This window comes from Cetorhinus maximus, chromosome 3 (assembly GCF_964194155.1).
Source record: "Cetorhinus maximus chromosome 3, sCetMax3.hap1.1, whole genome shotgun sequence".
NCBI classification, from domain to species: Eukaryota; Metazoa; Chordata; class Chondrichthyes; order Lamniformes; family Cetorhinidae; genus Cetorhinus; species Cetorhinus maximus.
The window spans coordinates 147140229-147158271 of record NC_135881.1 but is presented as its reverse complement, the minus strand read 5'-3'; the positions used below and the strand labels follow the sequence as shown (position 1 = coordinate 147158271).

Genomic DNA, 18043 nt, shown 5'->3' with positions numbered 1-18043 from the left:
CGCTCAAAAGCGGATGACTCCAGAACCATTTACACAGCTCAGCAGAGCACAGCCGTGGATCAGAATGAATGGTAGAAATTTGAATTCTTCCATCATTCCTTTGAAGGACAAGTTTTATTTTTGTAAAATCCTGATTTTTATGAAGAAAACCTCGCCAAATATATAATCTGGGTGTTGTTGCCAACTGGTGTCCATTCCAATTACCTTGATGTCACTATTTGCCATTATTATGATAAATAGCCAAGGTAAATTATTCTGACTATCAGTTAGTACTTTGTCATCTGCCTTTCCCTGTGGGCATAGAGCTTCCTGTTGCTTGAAAAGTTTTGCTAAACTAGGGCAGGTTGAACCAGGGGACTCTCTTTTTAATCTTGTTATGATAGATAACTTACCTTAATTCTGTGACACTTGTTTGGGTCAGGTAATGTCGGGCCTGAAGGGCTGGAGGAAAACTTGCTGTCAAAAGGAGATTTTTTCATGCATGACAACGTAATTTATTGTTTCTTGCCCTCTATTCTACTCTAGCCCTCCCAAATCTCTGCTGAATGAGGGCTTAACTCTTTGACCTGAACACATGTAAACCTGTGACTAAAGTAGGTTTCTGGGGATCGAACCATCATAATAGAAGGAATCGCTTTTTTTTCTGCAGGAAAGAAAGGATCGGCCACATCCTTACTGCGTCTATCTTTCTTCTTTAGACATGTCTGAACAATTTTCTTAAGTATTCATTGACTGGTTTATACCAAATTTGGTTGAAAAAGTTAGTTGAAATCAATGAACAAATGTATGTTTTTGCAAGTGAAAAATGAGTGTTCATAATCAGCAAATTTTGACATAAGCAGCAAAATAATTTTAGAAGGAACTAAAGTATTTTTGATATTATTAGTGCTAAAAGATTATAATGATAAAAGCAGTTGACATGCCTCATTAGTTGCATTCTCAGTTCAACCTCCTTCCCCATTGAATTTCATTCAGCTCCTGGACTGAAGACTGAGGGTGCACTCTAATTCAATGCTGCCTAACAGCATGTGTTGTATCAAACAAGCATAGCACCTGTAAGCCAGAATGGCAGTTCTGTTGCTGTTAGTGTTTCCTGGTTCTTTAGTGTTTAACCCTACTTTTGGTTTTGATCCCTGAGGGTAATTATTAAATCTGACCTTGCAAGCAGAAGACATGGGGCAGAATTTTTAGGTCGGCGTGCAGCCCGATCGGACGCAAATTCACGCAAGATATTTCGGTCAACGGGCGCATGTGAGTGTAGGAAGCACACCCGCCAATTAAATTTGTTAAAGCTCCAATTGTTCCCGATTTTTTCGTGGTCCGTCCAACCTTACAGTTGGCGGATGGGCAAATCGGCCAGGCAGACTTTGCATTTTTGATGAAACCTCATCCAAGGGCTGGATGAGGTTCCCGTTATTAAATGAAAGAAAAAGAAAAATCTGTGGACAGAATTTTTGACATGTATACATTCAGGTAACTGATTATGACGCTTGGGCATCTTTTCATGAGTTAAAATCTTTATTTAATTGATTTGAAGTCTTCAGCTCCCTGAGGCAGCTCCCTGCCTTCAGGGAGCTTTCATTCAGCGCTCGCCTGTACCCGCGCTTACGTCCGCGCCCGCCCTCCGCCCCGGCAGCGCTGAGCATTTCAGCACGCGAGTCACGCTGGCTGGCTGTCAATTGGCCAGCTAGTGTGAAACGTGGTTGGGGGCCAATCACTGTTCCCCAGCCGATTCTGGACCCACCGATTGCGCCTGCCTGCCGACCTAAAAATTATGCCCATGGATACTTGGGTGTAGGTACAAATACTTGGTCCCTAAATTCTGTTTCAGATTATCAAATTGATTCTGCAGTGAGAGGCTCTCAGCAGAGAGCAACATCTGCAGACAGCACTAACCAGAAAATGGCACACTAGCATTGTCTGGTTTTCCCTCTTCATATAAATGGACAGAAAACTGGGCGCTGCAGACCTGTGATTCCTGTTCTCTGTTCCCTTTGAAATTCTGAGTCAGATCATGGAATCAGCCCTTATATCAGTTGCACTCTGTGAAGCATTGTAGTTCATGGGTTTTATGTTTTGTTTTTGAACGTGAGATTTATTTTTAATGTTATCTTTTCACCTCTTACTTTCTTTTAATTATTCATTCAGTCGTGGGAAGTGAGCGTCGCTGGCAAGGCCAGCATTAATTGTCAATCCCTTATTGCCCTTGAAGATAGAGGGAGCTGCCTTCTTGAATTGCTGTCCCTGAGTGCAAGTGCACCCATAGTGCTGTTAGATAGAGAGAACCAGGATTTTGACCCAGTACTGATGAAAGAACAGTGATAGATTTCCAAGGGCGGTGTGTGACTTGGAAGGAAACTTGCAGGTGGCAATGTTCCCATGCACCTGTTGCCCTTGATCTTCTAGGTGGGAGTGGTTGCAGGTTTGGAAGGTGCTGTCAAAGAAGCCTTAGCGAGTTGCTGCTGAGTACCTTGTAATTGGTACACACTGTAGCCACTGGACACTGGTGGCAGAGGGAGTGCGTATTTTAAGGATGTAGATGGGTGCCAGTGAAGGGGAATGCTTTGTTCTTGATGGTGTCGAGCCTCTTGAATGTTGATGGCGTGCACAGCATTCCATCACAGCCCTGACTTGTGTCTTGTAAACAATGTAAAGGCTTTGGGGAATCAGGAGGTAAGTTACTTGCCTCAGAATACTCAGCTTCTGACCTGCTCTTGCAGCCATAATAGTTATGGCTGGTACAGTTAAGTTTCTGGTGATTGGTAACCCCCAGAACATTGAAGGTGAGGGGATTCAGCAATGGTAATGCTGTCGAACGTCAAGGGGAGATGGTTAGATTCTCTCTTGTCACAAATGGTTGTCAACTGGCACCTGTGTGGCATGAATGCTACTTACACTTAATAATCCAAGCCTGAATGTGGTCCAGATCTTGCTGCAACTGACAAGGACTGTTTTGTTATCTGAGGAGTTGTGAATGGTACTGCGCAATGATCAGCCATCATCCCCACTTCTGACATTATGATGCCGGGAATGTCATTGATGAAGCAGCTGAAGATGTTTGGGCCTAGCATCCTGACCTGAGGAAGTCCTGCCAAATGTCCTGGAGCTCAGATAATTGCCTTCCATAAGCTGTGAACTAAATATGACTTCAACCAGTGAAGAGTTTTTCACCTGATTCCAACGGACTTCAATTTTACTAGGGCTGCTTGATGCCGAAATGCCTTGATAACAGAATTCTAACCCACGGGGCAATGCCAACAAAGGGCACTATTGAAACTGTGTGACCATTTGCTGTTTTTTTTTTCTAACCTACGCTTGTCAAACACTGGCATACTGCCCAGACCAATGACCCTCACCTCACCTCTAGAATTCAATCGCCTGAATCTTGCACTTGTCGGGCACAGGCGATTGGCGGGCCTGGAAGCGGATGCAATATGCACTTCCGGTCGTGAGCCACCCCCAACCACGGTTTCACACTGGCTGGCCAATTAACTGACAGCCAGTGTGAAACGCGCACTGAGAAAGGCTCAGCGTTGCTGGAGGGTGCGGGAAGAGGGCGGGCACCAAGAGAAGTGAGGTTGTGGGCAGGCGCTCCCTGAATGCTGATAGCTGCTGTGGAGCTGCCTCAGGGAGATGCGGTACTGTAAAAATGAAATGAGGTCAATAAACTGCTGCAAGCTATGTCAATACTATAAATTCAAGCACCTGACAGCAGACTTCGTGACACCTCATCCCTCGAACGTCGTCTTTTATTTAACCCTGGACATTTTATCCCGCCCTGGATGGAGCTTGTAGTGAAAACGTGAAGGCTGCCTGGCCGATTGGCCCGTCCGCCGACCGTAAATGTGGACGGGCCACGTAAAATCGCTGTTAGTTTGCTCCTTAATGAGCTTAGTTGCCCACTTAATTGTCGGCGGGTGTGCTTCCGACTCTCACATGCACCTGCTGACCGTAATGTTGCAGGCGAGCGCAGTGATGTCAGCACATGCGCCTGACGCCTTCCCGTACGGGTCGGGCGTGCGCCGGCATGTTCAACATAAAATTCTGGCCAATTTGTGCTTCGACCATGGCAATAATGAGAGCTGGAACCGAGTGATCCTGGTGGAATCCAATGTGAACACTGGTGAGCAGGTTATTGGTGAGTATTGGCTCAAAGCAAAGGGCAAGACTGGGTACTCAATACCCCTGCATAGAGGGATTTAGGGAAAACAGGGAATGAAAGTCAGGAAAAGGGATGGCAGCATTAATTAAGGAGAAAATCACCGTACTGGAGAGAGAGGATGCATTGGAAGGGTCAAGGGCAGAATCTATTTGGTTAGAGCTGAGAAGCAGTAGAGGTACCATTACCCTATTGAGTACATTCTATTGGCCACCAAATAGTGGGAAAAAACAGGGAATAAATTTGCAGGGAAATTAGAGAGGTACAAAAAAGTACAGAATAGTAATAATGTGGACTTCATTAACCCTAATATAGACTGGGATAGTAATAGTGCAAAGGGCATAGAGGAGGGGCAGAGTTTCTGTGCAATGTTCAGGAGATTTTTTTGACCAGTATGTTTCCAGCCCAACAAGGGAGGAGGCTTTTCTGGATCTGCCTTACCCGAAAATTTTGACATAATATTTGCGTTCAATGTGCTCAAAACTTATCAGCGATCATTTGACATCAAATGTTCAAATTTGGAATGTGTATGATTGTAGATCAGCAGTGTTTTTCCATCTTTGACATCAAATATGATTAAATGGCAAAAGGCCCTCAGAAGCATTGAGTGCGCTCAAAGCCATCCAATGTACTGAAAGCTATTCAAGGCACTCAAAACAATCAAATGTGCTCAGCAACCTGCATTGAAAAATACAAGGAAATTAATTGCTTAAATAATATCTTAATTTATTCAGTTTTCTTTCATTTGGGCCAAGAAATCTTTCTACTATACAGTACATGCTTGAGAGCACCCACCAGATCTCCATCCATTCTTAATTAATTTTAGCCTCAGGCCCTATACTAATGTCATGTGTGAAAAAGCAGTAAAAAGTCAGTCACTCATTCATAAAGTTCTGCAAAAAAAAAACCTCTCACTACAGCCCTACAAAAGTGTCAATCAACTAGTCATTTAAAGTATCAATAGCTGTGCGGAGATGAAAAAACTAAACTTCTAACAATTTTATACAGCTATCACTTATACACACTTGAATGTGGAAAAAAACTCTCATGAAATCTATTCAAAGCTTTTAAATCTCCTTAAGGGGTTAACCCTTATAAAAGCAAACACAATTCTTTTCTGACCCCACACCAAAGACAACTAATCCTTGAATAGCCTCTTTAAGCTGTCAAGTAAGCTGTGAACTCAAAATGCCCTGTTGAGATAATTGTTGCTTTTGAAACTCAGCCAAGTTTTCATGATGACATAATTCTAGCCCTTGGGGAAATGTCAACAAAGGGCTATATTGAAAGTGCATGACCTCCTGCTACTCTTTTTCTAACCTACACTTGTTAATCAAAGCAGTCCAGCAGAGGGTTTTTTTTAGCTCTCACTGACAGCTGCTGACTTTTTTTAAAAAAGTTTAAAGATAGAACATTTAAAAAACTACAGATCATGACAGTTATACAGACCTTATCCATCCTTCAAGAGCATTTGCGTCTTCTCCATCAATTTGTGACTCCCATACTGCCCTTGCAATAGCCAAAATGGAATCTGTTTGAATCTACTGAGTTTAGGTTTCCTGTCTGTATGAATCATGCTCCACCCTGTTCCCTATTGGCATAAATTGAACCTGGCGGAACTGGGGGTGGGACTTCTGCATCTGGGCCCTGGCCACCATTTTTAAAGGTCCCTGGAGTCTTCCTGACTCTGCGAGAATCTGACCTGTATTTTTTGTGGTTACAAAACTACAAAATGCAGGTGTAAGTCTTAATGAAGTTGCTAATCTCCCTACAAAAATTTGAACAATGTGACTGCTGCTTAAACAATGATTAACTATTATGGACAGAAATTGAATTGTTCAAGCTCTAATTTAATTGGTTACATGTATGTCGATCCATTGCGCGCTCTTGGAATAATGAATAAAACTTATTAATATAAATAGTACGTTGCAAGATTTTCAAACTTCCAACATATTTTTCTCTTTTGCTTTCTCTTTCTTTTTTCCTCCCTTTTCCTCAATCTGTATAATCTTTATCTTGAGATCTGACTTGTTTCTTCATAATTCTTTTTTCTCTTTTTCCCTCAGTGTAGTTTGCGGCCTATTACTTTTCCTTGGTGTGTCCTTTTTTTTTGGCTTTTCCCCTTTTCTTGTTCTTTCTCTTTTCCTTTCTTAAATTTTCTTCTGGCAACTTCTGAGTGAGAAGTTTTGTGATCTTCTGCAGTAACCTCTCAACAAAATTCCTCCTTCATAACCAAATCTTAAAATCTTCTGAAAAATGTCCTTCCCATATCAACTCCAGTGATTTCCAGTTGCACATATGCCAAATGATGATGAATTGTGCATCCAAAAATATTGTTAGTTAATGAGATGTAATCTGTACCGTACATTTATTAAATTTACTTTCTGTTCAATGCAGGTCAGATGTGTGGCCTCTCAAGAGCTCTAGTTGCATGCTGCTAAGCTGCTGTTATGAATGCAGACCGCATATACCATTTTATAATTTAAAATAAAAAAACTAAGGGATGCGTGCCAGCACTTTTATTAACTATCAAGGGTTGCATTGTCTGTCTGAATGAAATAGAATATTTTGTCCCATTTAAGTGAAATCCTCAAACATTAGACAGCTATGTTGTATTTGAATTAGTGAGTTAGTGTAAGCTGAACCAAAGAAAACACATCCAGCAGTAACCCAGCTCTTTGAAACCCAGACTCAATAGTTCAGGTGAAAAATTGGCTCCTGGCTAATTTTTTCTATTTGGTGCAGGTTGTATTTGTTTTTTGAGAAAACACATATGTCTCTTTTTGTTAGGATAGAAAATAGTTAGGATTGCAGCATTTAAAGTAGTGCTGTTGTAATGACTAAATTATACACCAGAGAAAACACGACCAGATCATTTGCAGGGGGGCACCATTGTGCTGTATATCATATCTGGCACAATGAGTAGTTATTTTTTTATCTTGAGTAATGTAACATCACAAAAGGCCTGTACTTCCAAACCAACAACAAAGTGCAAACTTGCTCAAGCATGTGCAGCCTGTTGATTGAAACAGTGGATTTTAACCTGTTCAATAGTTTGCTGGTGACAGTGATGGTATATCATTTAAAGCCCATTTTACTTGACCCAATGAAACTAACTAAAATTGAGTCCAAAAATGATCTCAATCTATGTTGACAAACAAGCTTTTTTATTCAATATGGCATTTGTGTTGTATGCATTTGAATGCACAAGTTACAAATAATTAGCTCTGCTTTCTGTGACTTTCGGCAGTAGTTGTTCTGTATTTGCAATTGTGCTTCTGAAAGATTATTTTCTTACATTTATAGTAAATCCTCTCAAGTAAATTTCCTGGCAAGCTGCTATAAAATTTACTTGAATTCATACCATTTCATGGGCAGAGTAACTTTTCGGACTCGAAACGTTAACTGTATTCCTCTCCGCAGATGCTGCCAGACCTGCTGAGTTTTTCCAGGTATTTTTGTTTTTGTTTTGGATTTCCAGCATCCGCAGTTTTTTGCTTTTAACTATTTTCAAGTTACAGTTTGACTATACTCTTCTGAAGTTAGTCTGTAGAGTTTTTAACTGCAAGTTAGAGAAGCGCCACATCTTTCTGGAGCAGCTCAGGCAAGTTAATATGCATGTGTAAACAGATGCTGGCCAGTTGGCTCAGCTGGCTAGGTGACTAGAGTGTGATGCAGAATGTTGCCAGCGCAGGTTCAATCCCTGTACTGGCTATGGTGATTCATGGAGGCCCTGCCTACTCACCTTGCCCCATGCTTTTGGAGTGGCATCCCTCAAGCTATGAGTAGCCAAAATGTGTCTCTCTAAAGGAGGGAGATACCTATGGTCCTTTGGGACTATAGTTAGATACATGCAACAGATGCTTGACTAAATAAGTCTTCAGTTCAAAGTTGGAGTTTTGTTGAAATTCATAAACTGGTGGAGATTTTTTCCATGACAATCTGAATCTCTTCCTTTTAAAGCGATGTTATAGCTGCCACTGCCTTCCTCCTCTCCCCTACCCCATGAAGCATCTATTATTCTATAGATGTTCTACTCTATCATAGATCATAGACAGTGAAACGTTGTATGTTTCTGATCTTTGAAAGCCTAGATATCCAAGCATCGCTACTAATGGACTTGAGAGTGATGGTGCTTATGGTATTGGACTAGCAACCCAGCAATCATGAGCTTGAATCCCAGCATGGCAAGTTTGTGAAATAGAATTCAAATAAATCTGGTAAATTGTGGATTAGTACAAGAAAGAAAAACATACAAACAACTGCTTTGTTGTAAAAACCCAGCTGGTCCACTAATGTCCTTTATGTATAGGAATCAGCCACATGCACAACTGACCTTTGTGATTCTAATTCCACATCATGTGGCTCTTCATGTCCTCATTGCAACTAGGGATAGGCAATGTGTTGCATCCCAGGAACAAATTGAAAAACACTGACCTGTATGCTGATTCTGTACAGAAATTATTCAATTTTTCTAACCAAGCAATTAATCTCCAAACTGTTGTTGCTTGAAGATCAATCATTGGAGCTTGCAAGTAATTAATTAAATTTTGCATGAGGTATTTCAGTTCAAAACATAAAACACTATTTTTAAAATTCTGGTGTTTTTGTAAAATTTTGGGCCTTGATTTTCCTAATGGATTTTTGATCTTCGACTGTGATTTCAGTGAGAGTTTGTGGAACTACTTGAGCAACAATGCAAACAGCCAATTTAACCATTCTCCAGGATTACATTAATCTCTATCCCAAATTAAGGAAATAGGGAGAACTCTAATGGAAATTGAGGACATGTCTGCTTTTTTTAAAAAAAGATAACTTGCTTCCTTCTTAAATATTGCAGTTCTTCAATGAAGATTCTGTGCCTTTTTCATAAAGCATTTATCTGACTTTCTGAGTTTCTCTCTAGCTGCAAAAAAGAATCATAACTTTTTAGTTAGCCATTTAGTAAACCAGGGGTTTACTGTTCTGTTCTAATTTATTCCCCCAGAGTTATTGGATTTGTCAAATTCATTAGTGCATACACGCCATTCATTTCTGATTTCTATCTCTCGTCCCTGTGTCAAGCTCTTCACATTTGCTTAAAAAATGTTTTTACACAATTAATACTATTTCAGAGGATCGTGAAGTGTGCATTATTTTCCTTTCTTTTAGACACAAACAGCTTTGAGGATTGTGTTATTTTGCTCTTTTTAGGTTTTGGTTCTGAATGATGAATCATTCAAGGTGGATGCACTTATGTGAATGAGGAGAAACTTAGAAAAATGGTTAGATTCAATGCCGTACTACCAACAGTAGCTGGAAGTGATAGTGCCCCAGCTGTGACCTAAATTTCCACTTGGCAGTCATCCATTTTTACTGTTGGCATGTTTCTGATTTTTTTTACGCACTGATGGTAGTGAACTATCACATAGATATGAAAGGACTATGCCAATTAATAAAGAAGCAACTTGGCAGAATGACAGAACTTGTGTCATTAAACTGGCAAGGATTCCAGATCTTTCTTGCTACAATTCTCTTCCCTTTGCTATTTAACTGAAGGTTGTAGGCTGAACCTTTGTCTGGCACCAGGCGAACCCGATCTGCACACTTGCGTGGCTTGCAAACTGCACACCTGACCCATGTGTGACTTCACACACCATTTTTGTCTTTTCACAAGGGCAGCGGGTTTACAGTGCATTTTGGAGCTGCTCTGGTGTGGGTGCAGAGACAGGCTGGTTAGAAGACCCGCCTTGGTTCATCAACACAGCAGCCAAGTTCCCAACATTGTTTAAACGCCCTCTAAACGTCACCCTCACCCCCCCTCCCCACCCACCTCCCATTGCCTCTCTATGCCCCCATGTACCCTCCATGCCCCTCAGATCACGCATGCTACCCCATGGCACCTGTACACCACCATGTATCCTCCTCGGCTCCCCACTCAGTTTATGTTATGTACATTTCCCGAGAGCCATCCAATAGCAATGAGAATTATTTTAAAATTATTGGAAAAATATTAAGCCCTGGGTTTTCATAAAGACTGGGAGGGCCTTTGGTTTAGCCAAAATGACGCTGGAGCCCCGATTCCAGAAGTCCCACCCCCGAACCCAGCATCCGCTATTTTCGCTAGGGATGAGCGGGGGTGGGTTGTAGTTTGTACATCCCTGGAAGGATTCCAAACTTTTTTTGTCTTTGGATTTTTTTGTCCATGCCAGTGTGTTTACATTCAGGATTTTCTTAGATTGTGCAGTATAAAAGTTTAATGCTGAATATGTAAATATTTGGTCACATCATCAGTGACATAAGATCACATGATAACAGAGCATGAAGAGAGAGTTCCATGTGAAGCATAGTGTAGAGATTATCTTGAAAATAATTAGCATAATATTAAATGAAAGATAGAGTTTGCTAACAGTATCACATCCAACTTTATCTGTATGCCCAGGACCATGACAATCATCTATTAGGTCAAAAACAACAATAACAGAGATTGTTAGAGGTTTTGGCCTGAATTTTCGCTGCCAAGTCAGAAAAACCTGAACAGTCCAATTGGCAATTCAGGGGCACGGATGTCGGGCGTGCAGTCCCCGGAAAGGGTTTTGAGGCAGCCGCAGGGGCTGCCAGATGTGGATGTGAGCTGTGTGAAAAAGTAGCCCTCACTCCTCACCCCCCCACTTCACCTCCCACACACTCTCCATGCCCCTTCTATGCCAACCTATGCATCCACCTGCTCCCACCCACCCACCATGGCCCCTATGCCAACTTAGCACCAACTCATGCCCCCACCCACCACCCTTTACCCTTACACCTTCCATGCCAACTCAACCAGACCTGAGGACCCATGCTGAGATGAAATAAAATTAAGTTATAAATGTCTATTGCAGACTATTTAAAAAAACACTCATTCATAAATACCCATTTGCTACATTTACATTCTTTCAACTACATAATTCCTTATAAAAACAAACATTTCATTCAAGTGCTTAATCCCATATGAAAACAAGCATTTGTATTCATAGCTCCAGGTCAAAGATTTTATAGCCACTTGGAGCTGTCAATCGAATTGTAAACTGACAGGCACCTCACTGTGAAATCAGTTATATTATATACAAATCCTATAATGACAACCCTCAGGCTATATCAACAGAGTGAAATAGCAAGCACTTTCTTTTGAACTGTGGCATGAATTCTTTTAATTTAAAGGGTAGGAAATTTAAATGCCTTGACAGCTCCAATCAGCTTGACAGTTCCCTGACAGCTTGACAGTTCCAATGATCTTATCCACTTTTTATACACATTCGCATCTACTTTTAACCATCCCAAAGGGCATTTGACCTCTCCCAAAAGTGTACCTGGACCTCTCCAAAAGAGTACCCTCTCTCTTCAAAGAACTTGGGCAGCTTTAGACCTTCTCCTGAAAGGTCTGAAGGCCACAAGTTATGTTTCGGGCATCCCAGTTATGGAAATTGGATCTGTTTAAAGGCAGGCGTGCTTTTACATGTGCAGCTGCCTTCATGAACCACGGACCTCAGCAGTGTACTAACGTGGCACATCTGCAACTTACAGCCTGTGGTATAAGGGTTAATATTACAATACAATACTGTATCGCAAAGACAATCTTCTGATAGAGAGCTTTTTACACTGCAAGTTCATAGAAAGAAACTATAGATGTACTTCCTGTGATTTTCTGCCAATTATATCTATGGATAAAAAGTCATGGGGGAAGTGCTCATTATTGACACTCAAAGCAGTTGAGGTTTTTTATCCAAGTTGTACCCAATGTGTTTGAAATATGTTTGAAAATTTGACCTTTAAAGGTCCTATTTGTTATGTAACATTGTTTATTGTTAAGAAAATATTCAAACAGTAGACGGAGAAGCATGTTGGTTAGATACTATAATAATATATAGATTTGCTTTATGCTTTAAAAGTGAATGGCAAAAAATTGGATAATTTGTGATCTCCATAACGTGAAGCCCTGGGATGCATAGTTCCAACAACCATCTGTTTTTTTTGGCATGTGCAACTCATAATGTACCTAACTGTACTGTGAAATATTTTACTGATTTATACAGTGTTAAGTAAAATTCCTAGTACAATCTTTAAGTTAATTGTTATACTTTGGAAAAATGGCTAAATCAGTGATGTGGTTGATCCACTCAAAGGCCGTGGAGAAATTGAGAAGACAAGAATGGATCATAGTCACACTTATGGGGTGGAATTTTGCGGCAGTGGGATTTTATGTTCCCACCGAAGTCAATGGAATTTAGAATGTCTCGCCGCATTTTACGGCCGCGTCCCTGCTGCGGCAGAGCCGTAAAATTCCGGCCAAATAGAATATTGGTTGTGAATCTAATTAGGATGATTTTGGTGCTGTAGGAGGAGCAGAAACCTGATTGGCAGAGACTCAAAGAGGGAGCTGAGAATGATGTGCATAAGTCTCTCAGGGGACAATGCATTGACACCATGGAATGGCTGCAAAATGCGCTGGTGGCTGGCAGCTTCAGACAGGGCTGAATGCTTTTTGTTACTCCCATATTTAACCAATATAACCGATACTTAAATCCACCCACTTATGACTCTCAATTCTAATGCTTTCTAGGTAGTTCTGTTTAAAAACTTTGTGTACTTTACTTTGGCAATGCTGTAGTTGTGTGGTGCTCTGGCCAGGTTGAAAGCTATGTTCATATCTGATCAATGCTGACATCCAAGCTTCGGAAAACATATGGAGAAACACGATGGAACTGACCCCTGCTGCCAGATGACTGAATTATGAAGAAAGTTTTGAGGAAACTGAAGATAGGAGTGTTTCTTCAAGGGTGGGATTGCTGCTGGAAGTGAGTCAGGCGGGACATCTTCCCACTGGTCCAACCGCACTTCACTGCAACCCAGACCTATTTTCTTGGGTCAGGGCCAATTAGCTATGTAGTGTTGACTCCCAGTGGCATCTCTACTCGTCACTGGGATCTGGTCACTCTAGAGGAGGGAGATGGTGTGGTTAGCTAGGCAAGGCCTTGGCTGCTGCTGTTGCTGTTGGGGCCAATTTTAAAGAGAACAGAAACCCTTTAAATGTGCTAACCCAAAAAATTATTTGGCTTTGAATATACAATCTATGAAAAAAAGAAAAAAAAGCAGTTTGAAGGCTTTGGAAATGGAAGTGTGCAAGTCACTGACCTTGCAGCCCAAGAAGCTCAGCATATTTTTTTCCATTCCAGAAAAGATACCATAATAAACAGTAAAAAGGGTAATAGCTGATGTGCTATAATTACACTGTCGTTATTCAGAAATCACATCGTGAAGCAATGATATATAGATTATTTTGATTCTTATTATAATACCAGAGAACGTACAACAGTTATACGCCAAGGTATTGGATTAATGCAGATTATTACCAGATGAAAAGACATTTTTGAGTTTTGTGTAACCTGTAGTGCATTTATTACAGGAAGTAATGATATTGTTTAAACTTGACCATATAACTGACCTTTGAAAACAAACTGGTGTTATATTTGCCATCTGTTTTGTGATTCTAGAAGTATTAATCCAATTTATCATACTTCATCAAAGAAGATGTCCACATCTTGTTTTTGGCAGACTAGAAATTAGTTGTGCAATTTTTAAAAATTTCTTTTGTTTCTTTTTCTTTCCAGTCAGGTTTGATAAGGACAGAAGAAGCTGATTACTTTTTGACTCCTCTACCTCAGCACCTCGCACTTAAGCACAATTATACAGCACCTAAAGGGCACCATCCACATGTCCTCTTCAAGAGATCTGCAGAGCCCAAGGTGCATCTTCAAAATAATGAGGTAACCATGCGCCAGAGGTCTATGGGAATTGGACATGATGATTATAAATATCGTCATCAACACCGGCGCCGTAATGACTACAAACATGGACAGCTTCAAAAGCAGCACTACTGCGGAAGACGCAAGAAATGTATGTAAGGGAATTATTTTATTTCCTTAGTCACATTTTAGGTGTGTTTAATATATTGAATAACTAAGTAATGGCAATACAGTAATTGTATTGAAGAATTCAGATAATTCCATAACCTGAGAATTGGAGGTTAGAAAGTTTGTGGTCAATCAGCTGAACCCAAGATTAGATTATTACCAAGCAGTCACTCCGAGGGCAGATTTTCCTGTTGGTGATTGGGGTCACACTTGGGGTCTTATTTGATTGTATTAATTGCCTACTTAAGGACCTCAATTAGCTTCTGGGTAGGCAGACTGTCCGCAAGCCTTCCCATCGCCTCCAAGGCGTCGCACCTCATTCACTACAACAAGCGCCGCACCATCTTGGCCCAGGAGATCCAGAGCACTGTCCGCCTCATGCTGCCGGGGGAATTGGCCAAACACGCCGTCTCCGAAGGCACCAAAGCGGTCACCAAATACACCAACTCCGTTTAGGAAGACAATTCTAAAGATTATAAAACAAAATAACAACGCAAGCCTTCCCACCCTGGGTTTAATCAGGTGGAGGCCGGAAAGTGTTGGGGTTCCCACCCTGCAGCCCTCCCGCCCAATTAAATGTACCCGCACCTCCCCCCACCTTCAAATGCACCGCTGGAGCTGCCTCAGGGAGCTGCAGACCTGAAAATGTTCCAATTAAGTTTTAAAAAGCAGAAAATAAATGTCCGAGCTTCACAATCAGGTACCTGAAACTATAGATGATAAGATAGCTGCCCACAGATTTTTATTTTATCTTATTTCATAACGGAAACCTCATCCCACCCTTGGATGAGGTTTCATGAAAAATGTAAAGGCCGCCTGGCCGATTCGCCCATCCGCCAACCGTAAGATTGGACAGGCGACAAAAAATTGCAGGCAATTGCGCTGTTAATGGGCTTAATTGCCCTCTTAATTGTCGGCAGGCGCGCTTTTTGCGCACCAAGTGAAATATCGGCGAGTGTGATGACGTTGGGACACTTACCTGATGTCATCTCGTGCCATTTCACGCCCGATCGGGTCAGGTGCACACCCGCCCAATCAACGTAAAATTCAGCCCCATGTAACTACAGTTCCAGAAGGTTACAAACATGACAACCTGTCAGCTTGTGCACAGAGTACATGAGACGAGTTATGCAAAATGGCCGTGCTTGCAACTAAGTAGAAGTTGATGAATAAGAGTAGATGCAGGTTGGGGTAACTAATATGGAGAAGAAATTTAATTTTAGGTTTGATACCATAAATGGTTGCATTATTCGGTTCTAAGATGATAATTCTGAGTCTTAATCTACATTAAAAGCACGTTGATACTGTTCTTTTACCTACTGCTTAAAGTTATCATGTTGCAAAAAAGATAGGAAGCTTTAGCTAATTTTTCCATTCCCAGTTGACGTCTGTGAGGTTGGAAGCCTTATAATCTAGTCTTTGCTTTAATTTGCAGTATTGTAGCAATGGTATATTGTATTTAATTAAATTTTATAACAACTGGTATTGGGAAATGGCACAGAAAAACCTGGTTTACACTTAAAACTATACAACTGCATTTTGAATGCTGTAAATGTGAATATCAAGTATAGAATGTTTAATTTGAATAATAAAACAACATATGGAAAAGGGGATATAACAGTGGTGTTAATCTTGTCAGAATTTCATCAATAACTCATTTAATGCAGCCAGTATATATTGTCATTGGAGATTAATCTAATGAATTACACTAAACCACAGTATTGAATTTATAAATAAAACCTCAGTAACCTCAGTCCTGTGTTTATAAAGCATTGAAAGGCAAAGGCAAGGCGATGACTGACTTGAGATAAAAAAAAACAGACCCTTCTTCAGGACTGAGGAGAGGTAGAAATGTGATGGACTTTAAGCTGTCATATTGGATTTAAAAAAAATCCAGGCCAACATTTTAAGTTGGGATGATTCGGGAGCCCTTTAAAAATGGTGGCCGTGACTCGATTCCGGGATACCGGACCCTATTCCCAGGGGTTCCAATTTTCAGGAGTGCCTTTTAAGGTTGCGAGCTGATTCTTGTCAAAAGACCGCACCCTGCACTCCCAGCATGGCTGGTTCTATTGATGGGTTAGCCATGTCCCAGTCCTCCGCAATTTTCATGGAGTTGGGTCAAGTTTTCAATGAGTTGTGGCTTGCAGCACCTCAGAGATGTTATGAACCATAGTCCCCATGAGGGACACTTTAAAAGGATAAGTTCAAAAGGCCCTCCTCAGGCCCATGCCAAGGTATGCCCTTATTGCCCTTCATGACCTCATTCCAAGCTATGGCACTCCCATGCTCACTATACATTTATGGAACCAATGAATTCTATAGTGACAGTAGGATGTGTAAAGAAAAACAGTCATTCATTGACAACTTTCCACTTTCTTTAAAAAAAGCCATTTACTACAGCCCAATAAAAGTGCTAATCATACAGACCCTTTAAAATTTCAATAGCTGAAACTGCAAGTACTTGAGAGCCAAAGTTGTCAATAAAGCAATGTGTTCTCTGGGGCTCAGGTGTTTTAATGCTCTAAGAGATGCCTGGGTCTGGGCTCTCAGCTAAGAATATATACTGAGGCTTGGTTGAGAGCCCAGACATCCATTAGGTTGTTGAAACACCTATGTCCCAGAGAAAACATTGCTTACTTGAGAGCTCTAGCTATCTGATCTCTGTTCACAATTTCACAATGTCTATTTATACAAGATAAAGAGGTTTCAAGATTTGCAGCTTTAGCTGTGGAAACTTTAAAGGTCTGGATGATTGACACTTCTATTGGGCTGCAATAAAAAGAAGTTCTTTTTGGAAGAAAGTGGGAATTATTAATGTTTTTATAGCCTTTTTCACACAACTTACTATCACGATAGGGTTCATTGGTTCTATGGAGTATATAGTGGGTGAATGGACATGGAAGTGCCATAGCTTGGAATGGGGGCTTGAGGGCTCTCAGGGGTTGCTTGGGGGTTACCTTGGCATGGGGAAATAAGGGGCTAAAGGAGGTGAATGGGGAGCATGGATTGAGAGGGGGTGTGAGGGGTGAGGACTGCTGTTTTAATTTTAACTGGGACGCAGTCCCACAGAATTGAAGTGGGCCTTTTAATCAGTGAGCTTCGGCGCCGGAAAACTTTGTGACTGCCCCTAAACACTTAACCGGGTCGACTGACCCAATGGCAGCCCACACCCACCGTCTCCCCCGCACCCACCGTCTGCCCCGCACCCACCGTCTGCCCCGCACCCACCGTCTGCCCCGCACCCACCGTCTGCCCCGCACCCACCGTCTGCCCCGCACCCCCCGTCTGCCCCGCACCCCCCGTCTGCCCCGCACCCCCCGTCTGCCCCGCACCCACCGTCTGCCCCGCACCCACCGTCTCCCCCGCACCCACCGTCTCCCCCGCACCCATCATCTCCCCACACCCACCAGCAATGCAAATTCCATCCTTGTGGGCACTTTCTCCAGAGGTGGGCAGGCCAAGCTGGGAATTTTCCAGACTGCCGCTGGAGGATGAAAGTCCTGGCTGTTAACCTTGTTCCTCTCTCCACAGATGCAGCCAGACCTGTTGAGATTTTCCAGCACTTTGTTTTTTTTTATTTCGAATTTCCAACCACCAAAGTATTTAGCTTTTATTTTAATGACTGACTTGAGTTTTTTTCTCTGTCAAAATGCTTTTGTTTCTACATCAACCCTGCTTTTTATTAAAGCACACTTTCTGCATATTGTGGGTAAATAGTACCAAACGAGCTGTTAGTATTTCAAAAATTAAAAGAAAAGAGTCCTGGAATTTCCTCTGAACTATTCTCATTCCAGCATTGTAACTTGGCCAGAAGTGCAGTGAAAACCAGATTTGTGACACCATTTCAAGTATTCATATATCAGGCAAGCTGGCTGAAGAATGGGAATCATCATGGAACCTTCTCCCTACTTGTCACTTGATAATTTCATTCTTTTCCAAACGATGTGTATAC

At 41.6% G+C, this 18043-nt stretch overlaps 1 protein-coding gene across 1 annotated transcript in view; it reads left to right on the top strand.

The window, feature by feature from the left end:
* Positions 1 to 18043, top strand: part of adamts16 (ADAM metallopeptidase with thrombospondin type 1 motif, 16) — a 335654-nt gene that overhangs the window by 71430 nt on the left and 246181 nt on the right. The window contains exon 4 of the mRNA XM_078535725.1: positions 13786 to 14071. Coding sequence (XP_078391851.1) covers positions 13786 to 14071 — 286 coding nt within the window. The remainder of the gene's footprint in view (positions 1 to 13785; positions 14072 to 18043) is intronic.